The following is a 9,918-nucleotide window of genomic DNA, read 5'->3' on the forward strand; positions in this document are numbered from 1 at the left end:
AACCACACTGCTGGAAGACGGTAAACTATATGCAAACAAGGTTGGGAACCACACTGCTGGAAGACAGTAAACTATATGGAAACAAGGTTGGGAACCACACTGCTGGAAGACGGTAAACTATATGGAAACAAGGTTGGGAACCACACTGCTGGAAGACGGTAAACTATGGAAACAAGGTTGGGAACCACACTGCTGGAAGACGGTAAACTATATGGAAACAAGGTTGGGAACCACACTGCTGTAAGACGGTAAACTATATGGAAACAAGGTTGGGAACCACACTGCTGTAAGACGGTAAACTATATGGAAACAAGGTTGGGAACCACACTGCTGGAAGACGGTAAACTATATGGGAACCACACTGCTGGAAGACGGTAAACTATATGGAAACAAGGTTGGGAACCACACTGCTGTAAGATGGTAAACTATATGGAAACAAGGTTGGGAACCACACTGCTGGAAGACGTTAAACTATATGGAAACAAGGTTGGGAACCACACTGCTGGAAGACAGTAAACTATGGAAACAAGGTTGGGAACCACACTGCTGGAAGACGGTAAACTATGGAAACAAGGTTGGGAACCACACTGCTGGAAGACGGTAAACTATAGAAACAAGGTTGGGAACCACACTGCTGGAAGGCGGTAAACTATAGAAACAAGGTTGGGAACCACACTGCTGGAAGACGGTAAACTATATGGAAACAAGGTTGGGAACCACACTGCTGGAAGACGGTAAACTATATGGAAACAAGGTTGGGAACCACACTGCTGGAAGACGGTAAACTATATGCAAACAAGGTTAGGAACCACACTGCTGGAAGACAGTAAACTATATGGAAACAAGGTTGGGAACCACACTGCTGGAAGACGGTAAACTATATGGAAAAAAGGTTGGGAACCACACTGCTGGAAGACGGTAAACTATATGGAAAAAAGGTTGGGAACCACACTGCTGGAAGACGGTAAACTATATGGAATCAAGGTTGGGAACCACACTGCTGGAAGACGGTAAACTATGGAAACAAGGTTGGGAACCACACTGCTGGAAGACGGTAAACTATATGGAAACAAGGTTGGGAACCACACTGCTGGAAGACGGTAAACTATAGAAACAAGGTTGGGAACCACACTGCTGGAAGACGGTAAACTATATGGAAACAAGGTTGGGAACCACACTGCTGGAAGACGGTAAACTATATGCAAACAAGGTTAGGAACTACACTGCTGGAAGACGGTAAACTATATGGAAACAAGGTTGGGAACCACACTGCTGGAAGATGGTAACCTATATGGAAACAAGGTTGGGAACCACACTGCTGGAAGTCGGTAAACTATATGGAAACAAGGTTGGGAACCACACTGCTGGAAGACGGTAAACTATGGAAACAAGGTTGGGAACCACACTGCTGGAAGACGGTAAACTATGGAAACAAGGTTGGGAACCACACTGCTGGAAGACGGTAAACTATATGGAAACAAGGTTGGGAACCACACTGCTGGAAGACGGTAAACTATATGGGAACAAGGATGGGAACCACACTGCTGGAAGACGGTAAACTATATGGAAACAAGGTTGGGAACCACACTGCTGTAAGACGGTAAACTATATGGAAACAAGGTTGGGAACCACATTGCTGGAAGACGGTAAACTATAGAAACAAGGTTGGGAACCACACTGCTGGAAGACGGTAAACTATGGAAACAAGGTTGGGAACCACACTGCTGGAAGACGGTAAACTATGGAAACAAGGTTGGGAACCACACTGCTGGAAGACGGTAAACTATAGAAACAAGGTTGGGAACCACACTGCTGGAAGACGGTAAACTATATGGGAACCACACTGCTGGAAGACGGTAAACTATATGGAAACAAGGTTGGGAACCACACTGCTGGAAGACGGTAAACTATATGCAAACAAGGTTAGGAACTACACTGCTGGAAGACGGTAAACTATATGGAAACAAGGTTGGGAACCACACTGCTGGAAGACGGTAAACTATATGGAAACAAGGTTGGGAACCACACTGCTGGAAGACGGTAAACTATATGGAAACAAGGTTGGGAACCACACTGCTGGAAGACGGTAAACTATGGAAACAAGGTTGGGAACTACACTGCTGGAAGACGGTAAACTATATGGAAACAAGGTTGGGAACCACACTGCTGGAAGACGGTAAACTATATGGAAACAAGGTTGGGAACCACACTGCTGGAAGACGGTAAACTATATGGGAACAAGGATGGGAACCACACTGCTGGAAGACGGTAAACTATATGGAAACAAGGTTGGGAACCACACTGCTGTAAGACGGTAAACTATATGGAAACAAGGTTGGGAACCACATTGCTGGAAGACGGTAAACTATAGAAACAAGGTTGGGAACCACACTGCTGGAAGACGGTAAACTATGGAAACAAGGTTGGGAACCACACTGCTGGAAGACGGTAAACTATGGAAACAAGGTTGGGAACCACACTGCTGGAAGACGGTAAACTATAGAAACAAGGTTGGGAACCACACTGCTGGAAGACGGTAAACTATATGGGAACCACACTGCTGGAAGACGGTAAACTATATGGAAACAAGGTTGGGAACCACACTGCTGGAAGACGGTAAACTATATGCAAACAAGGTTAGGAACTACACTGCTGGAAGACGGTAAACTATATGGAAACAAGGTTGGGAACCACACTGCTGGAAGACGGTAAACTATATGGAAACAAGGTTGGGAACCACACTGCTGGAAGACGGTAAACTATATGGAAACAAGGTTGGGAACCACACTGCTGGAAGACGGTAAACTATGGAAACAAGGTTGGGAACCACACTGCTGGAAGACGGTAAACTATGGAAACAAGGTTGGGAACCACACTGCTGTAAGATGGTAAACTATAGAAACAAGGTTGGGAACCACACTGTTGGAAGACGGTAAACTATGGAAACAAGGTTGGGAACCACACTGCTGGAAGACGGTAAACTATATGGAAACAAGGTTGGGAACCACACTGCTGGAAGATGGTAAACTATATGGAAACAAGGTTGGGAACCACACTGCTGGAAGACGGTAAACTATGAAAACAAGGTTGGGAACCACACTGCTGGAAGACTGTAAACTATATGGGAACACGGTTGGGAACCACACTGCTGGAAGACGGTAAACTATAGAAACAAGGTTGGGAACCACACTGCTGGAAGACGGTAAACTATAGAAACAAGGTTGGGAACCACACTGCTGGAAGACGGTAAACTATAGAAACAAGGTTGGGAACCACACTGCTGGAAGACGGTAAACTATGGAAACAAGGTTGGGAACCACACTGCTGGAAGATGGTAAACTATATGCAAACAAGGTTAGGAACCACACTGCTGGAAGACGGTAAACTATATGGAAACAAGGTTGGGAACCACACTGCTGAAAGACGGTAAACTATATGGGAACAAGGTTGGGAACCACACTGCTGGAAGACGGTAAACTATGGAATCAAGGTTGGGAACCACACTGCTGGAAGACGGTAGACTATATGGAAACAAGGTTGGGAACCACACTGCTGGAAGATGGTAAACTATATGGAAACAAACAACCCTTCCCAGGATCTGGTGTTTTTGGCTCGGCATTCCACATTTAGGATAGTTAGGACAGTTAGGATAGTAGATGTTTGAGGAGTGCAAATTGCAAAAAGATTTACAAAGAAATGGACAGATGCCACCAAAGTTCACTCAGGATTAGCATTTTTTGCAAATGATCATTGATGGTGTGACATTGCTTACAATTACAATTTACAATTTAGGCATTTAGCAGACGCTCTTAATCCAGAGCGACTTACAATAATCAAGAACAAAAGCATGGGAATACATCACAAAAGCATTTATCATAAAACATGCGTAAGCTAAGAAAGTAACAGTGGAATATCTATATTATGAGACTATACATATAAACTATATATATACTACTGTGCTATACATATGTACTATGGCGTGCTATGACTATATACAATGCAATTATAGTGCTGTCTACATAACATGCTATAAGTCTGTATCAGATGCTATCTAAGTCTACAGAAATGCTATCTAAGGGGGTAGGGTAAGTGCTATGGGCCATGATGGAGTCTAAAAAGGTGGGTTTTCAGACTACGGCGGAAGATTGGGAGTGATGCTGCAGTTCTGACTGCAATGGGAAGTGCATTCCACAGTTTTGGAGCCAGAAGGGAGAAGAGTTTGGGACGTGTGGAGCGTTGTCCCGGCGTTTTTCTGTGATACTACAGAATGTTCTGAATGTGCACAAGAGAGATATAAGATATAGAGATTACAGACACAAGATGACATAATTGAGATGCGCACATACAACACAATATAATGCCCAGAAACCCATTAAGACCTGAGGCCAATTCTACAAATCTCTTCACTATATTTACCTTAGTCCAGCACCAGCCAGTAACTGGAAGCGCGCAAGCCACCTGCTTTTTAAACCAATTCTACAAATGCCTTCTAAATCAGTAGTTCTCAAACGTTTCTGTGCCAAAGAACCCCAAAATGATTATGTATTTGGCCGCGGAACCCCACTCCCCATCTGTGTGTGTGTGTGTGTGTGTGTGTGTGTGTGTGTGTGTGTGTGTGTGTGTGTGTGTGTGTGTGTGTGTGTGTGTGTGTGTGTGTGTGTGTGTGGAGGGGGGGGGGGGGTGTCAATCTTTCGTGCCAGGGACCCCCTAAAGAGAAAAACATTTTCCAGAATTTCAAAATTAGCATATGTACGTTCAAGCTCGCAGCGCAGCACAAAGTGACGTACCGTGAGCTTGTATATCTGATATGTTTTGAGAACTACTGTTCGAAAACCACTGTTCGATGAGTTTGATTGTGCCAGGGACCCCCTGAAGAGAAGAATATTTTATTTTCAAACACTCAAGATTTTTCAAAGATGTTCAGAATTAGCAGATGTACAAGCTCACAGCACAACGCAAAGTGACGTGCTGTGAGCTTCTATATCTGCTATTTTTGAGAACTACTGTTCGAAAACCACCGTTCAACTAGTTTGAATGCTGACAAGCTGCCGAGGACTAGGTGCTGCATGTGCTAACGACATCCAGCTTTGTTCTGGAGCAGTGCGTGTGTGTGTGTGTGTGTGCGTGTGTGTGTGTGTGTGTGTGTGTGTGTGTGTGTGTGTGTGTGTGTGTGTGTGTGTGTGTGTGTGTGTGTGTGTGTGTGTGTGTGTGTGTGTGTGTGCGTGTGCGTTGCATTCAGGGGAATCTTTAGAGTGTGACATTTGGACCGCTGTTACTGCTGAGCAGCTGCCTCTGGAATTGGATGTGATGGAAGCTTCAGCCACAGAGAACATTGGTGGAATGTAACCGAGTGCATTTACTCAAGTACTGTACTTAGATTTTGAGGTATAGGCCTACCCTTTGTCTTGGCTGGAGTATTTACGTTTTTCAACACTCAACACTACACTACATCTCAGAAGCAAACATTGTACCTTTTTTTTTACTGAACCAATTAAATTAAGCCCTATTCTATTCTTCAGTTATTCGAAGAGCTGCGACGGGTTGTGAGCTTGTAGATCGGCTAAGTTTGTGAAAATGTCTGTGATGTGAAATAGGCCATTCATACTGGGTACTTTTACTCTGTTATTGTAAGTATGCTGTATGTTGATGTCATTACTTTTGTCACTTCCTCCACCACTGTGATTAGCGCCCAGCCCGTTAGTGCTGCACTCTCTTACCGTAAGCGTAGCCTGTCATTACACCCAGACCAGTAATGTCCCTATTGTGAGGCCTTTCATTGGACAGCAGGCTAATGTCCCTACTTGTGAGGCCTTTCATTGGACAAATAGGCTAATGTCCCTATTGTGAGGCCTTTCATTGGACAGGAAAACATCCTGTGTAAATGTCCACTTCAAAACCATGATGCTAGGGCGGCCGACATAGCTGAATGGGTAGAGATGGTAATCAGAAGGTCCCGGCCTGTGTGTCAGAGTGTCCCCGAGCAACACCCTTAACCCTTAATGGCACTTATAATGGCCTAGAAGGTGGGTGGGTGGCGGAACCGACGTTGTACATCACAAATACAACATCCGATCCGCACCAAACTTGGCACAAACACTGTTCTGGGGTCTGCTATGAGAATATAGCCAGGGGCCACGTGTGCACACTAGTGGTCCTATTTGTGTTAAACGAGAATGCACAGAGTAACCCCCCACCCAGTGCTTGCGCCTCATCTTAGGGACGACAAGAAACAGCTGGTGATTGATTGAGTGATTGATTGATCGATGCGCTTATAATTCAGTTATATAACAGTGGTCTGACTTTTATCCTCCAAGCTTCTACAACTGGAAGACACAGCGGTCCACAGCCAACGCCAGTCCCAACTACCAGGTGATCAGCAACGACCCCGCTGGCATGCTCTTCAAGAACAAGAGAGACCGCAAGATCCTCAACGTGGATCCATTGGTAACCGATTGGAAATTAATACTTGCATAATGTGTGATACACCTGACGCGTCGTCGTGCCGTGCCACGCTGCGCTGCGCTGAAACATGTCCGAAATAAAATTAAATGGAAGCTTGGGGAACGAAGCCATCTTCAGAAACGTTATTTTTTTGACACCCAAATGTGTAAAGGAATACTCATCCCAAATTGACTAATTGCTTGGAGCCTTAAACTACTGTACCACACGTTAATTAGTACCACATACCAGATGCGAGTCATTCAGAGTGGAGAGAGAGAGAGAGAGAGGTAGGGGGGGGGGCTGTTTCTTTCCACCTGTATGACAATGTAGACAGGTGTTTCCTGCAGGCTGGCAGAGTGACAGCAGTAGTAGTAGAAGTATCACTCTGACACATGTTTTTGTTTTCTCTCTCTCTCTCTCTCTCTCTCTCTCTCTCGTGGGGGGAGCCGGGAGAGGTGGAGTGGGGGTGTAGGGAAGAAGTTGGCGGAGCTGAAACTATTTAGAATTTGCAGACAGAGCTTTGGTGGGGGAGAGGGGGATGGGGATGACCGCGTTCTTATTTTATTTGAAAGCCTTCCTCGTGTGGCCAAAATGGCAAAGCGGTGAGTGTTCTCCTTGCTGTGGTCGAGCGCCACCCCGCCCCGGCCAGGCCAGGCCGTCTATTAAAAACACAGGAAGCCAGACGCAGCAAACCGACCGTGCTGGAGGCCCCGGAACCCAGTTTCAAGCTCGGCTTCAAACTCTGTTTCAAGCTCAGTTTCAAACTCGGCTTTAAGCTCAGCTTCAAGGTCAGCTTCGAACCCAATTTCAAACCCACCTCAAGCTCCTCAAGCACTGCGGTCCGGCACGGCCCAATGATATAATTTCCCTAAAAGCTGTTCAGTCACAGTTCCGCAGGGAACCTTCTATAGAAACGAGGACAGAAATCAGATTTGAAACTTGAAACGTCTCTTGTTCCATTTTTTAAATAAAATTATTAATCTAATCTGACAAGAGTTTGAGTTTGAATCATTTGAATGGAATTATTTAATAGGACATTGGCACATAAATTGCGTGGACAATCTCTAAGCATCATGTTGCGATGCATTGTAACAGCGGGCGTTTTAACAGACGAATTTTCCAGAATTGCATTATTTATCAATGGGACCCGGGAACTACTGGCGATAGCAGGTGAACAAGCGATGGTCAAAAAGTGGGCAGAGGAACGTCGCCCGAAAATATGAAAATAATTTATCTTTTGGGCGACATCGTCTGGCGATAGCAGGCGATTAGGCGATAGCCAATGAAATTCATGTGTTGCTCGCTTTTTTTCTTTTTTTTTTTGCACCCTGTGTACTTCCTGAACTTAGAGCTTCAGTGAAGTTTTCATTTCTTCCTTATAGCTTCATTTCTTTCTGTTTATTACTCTATTTTTTGTGGACATTCTTTTGAACTTATATCCGTAGGCCTAGGAAGACTCTGTGGACTTATTTAGAAGACGTGTGTTTGAGGTAAAAGTGTAAATTGAACGTAATTGCTGGCTAGGTGTCGACTCCCACTCGACACTTTTGACACACTTATGAGACCAAAAATAAACGCTCCCAGCTGTGCTGTGGGCTTCACATCTGAAGTGGGGGGCTCGTTTTGGACTTTGCCATTCAGGGTTATGGGCTCAAGGCCCCCAAAGCCTTTTTCTGAGCCCTTAATAAACGTCAAATTAGCACTTAACATCCCCTTTAATAAGACTTTTTTATTAGCAATTACAGCTTAAGTGTTAAATAGTTCTATATTCTAATCATTGTTATTGTTAGAGAGTGCTTGTTCAGCAACAGTGGGTGGGGAGCATCTCTCCAGCTCTGTAGTAAACTGCAAATACATTTTCAGCTCGGTATATCAATTTCATCCAATCAGGAGAGAAAGCTCACACAGGATATTGGATGGTGAAACAACAAAATGAGCAGAAGTTGGAATTGAAACACTTTTCATCCGATCTTTCCTGATTGGATGAAATTGGTGACTCGCCTGAAAATGTATTTTCTGTTTACTAACTAGAGGGATGGGGAGACCTTTGCTATTGAACACTGTATAGCAATTTTTACTATCAGAATATAGACTAACCTAACTTTGAGAACCACTGATTTAGATCTCAGGTTTCACTCTCGTGTCTCACTGAATATGTATCCTGCCATCTTGGACATTATCATATGAACTCTTTACCTGTCACGCTAGTCTATGCAATTCATTCATAGGTCACGGACCAATTTTTATGGGTTACATAAAAACAACTAAACAACTCGAGTAAGAATCCCATTTTCTTGTTTCAAAAGATTAACAGTTTGACTGTTTTTTACGATTAACCCGCATTTTAATCAACCCCCCTTCACTGCCGAGATTGTTGTATTACCTTTAGAGCATACGCTGAATTATTTGGGCTTTTAATCCGCGAAAATCCATCAAAAAAAGCTCCCGTGGTTTGTTATGATCCGTGTGTAGCATCCACCATCTTGGTGCACCCGGAAGACGCACACAAGATTGGTTTCAATGAGGCGTTGCATCCAATGCATTTCCATTGGCCTCAATTTCCCAGAAGCCCTAGCAGCCCACAGCATGTGACGATTTCCGGTTTCGTCATCACAGCGAAGCCATCCAGTCTCATACTCCGCGACGAAGACGGATTTTCTTTTGATTCATTACATTACGGCGGATTAAACACATAAAACAAAAGGCGGGTATGTCCGATACGGCAGCGACATTAACCTGGAGTAATCCATTCCAGGCACGGAAACTGTTAAGTAAGATAATTGTATACAATTTAAAACAAACAAACAAACAAATCTATCTATGAAATTCGAAGATTAAAAATATAAGTCCTGAAAATAGCTGCTCTACAAGCTCGCAAAAGCCGATCTACAAGCTCGCAACGCGGCGTGAAGCGACACGTTGTGCGCTTGTAGATCTGCTATTTTCACTAGTTTGGGTCCCTGCCAAACGTCTAACCTCTCTTTTGGGTCTCGATCTGAAAGGTTTGGGAAGCACTGCATGCAGACAGACTCAAGTACTGTGATTGAGTATAGGCTACCGTACTTTGTCCACCATTGGGGGGTGAAAATGGAGAACATACTATGAAACAATTCATGTATGTTGGGACAGGATTATAGGCTGATTCAAGGTACATGGTGTGGATTTCTCCTTTAACCAGACACCTGCCAACCATTTTGTCCTGTTTTGTATTTTTTTCTTTCTTTCTTTCTGTCTTTCTTTTACGGGGCCATTTCTTTAGGCGGCACCTGGCGACAGCTCCAGCAGGACGCCCCTGCAGTCGGCGCTGTACACGCACGTGGTCGTGTACGACCACATCAGCAGGAGGGCGGCGTGAGTGGGTCCTCCGGCGGCCCCGGCCCTGCCAGGCCGCCACTGACGCACACTGCAATTTAAGTGCACATTGGAGGGCGACCGGCGAAGCCTTTAATTTGATCTAAATACAAAGTTTGAGTTTGA

General features: G+C 44.5%; 1 protein-coding gene across 1 annotated transcript in view; it reads left to right on the top strand.

Moving 5' to 3' along the window:
- cfap299 (cilia and flagella associated protein 299) overlaps positions 1 to 9,918 on the top strand; it is a 115,808-nt gene extending 105,890 nt beyond the window's left edge. Inside the window, exons 5-6 of the mRNA XM_083784139.1 lie at positions 6,315 to 6,444; positions 9,701 to 9,918. Of these exons, the coding sequence (XP_083640265.1) occupies positions 6,315 to 6,444; positions 9,701 to 9,796 (226 nt within the window). The 3' untranslated portion in view covers positions 9,797 to 9,918. The remainder of the gene's footprint in view (positions 1 to 6,314; positions 6,445 to 9,700) is intronic.

The sequence above is a fragment of the Protomyctophum parallelum genome (genome assembly GCF_964188405.1).
Source record: "Protomyctophum parallelum genome assembly, chromosome: 15".
Lineage (NCBI taxonomy): Eukaryota > Metazoa > Chordata > Actinopteri > Myctophiformes > Myctophidae > Protomyctophum > Protomyctophum parallelum.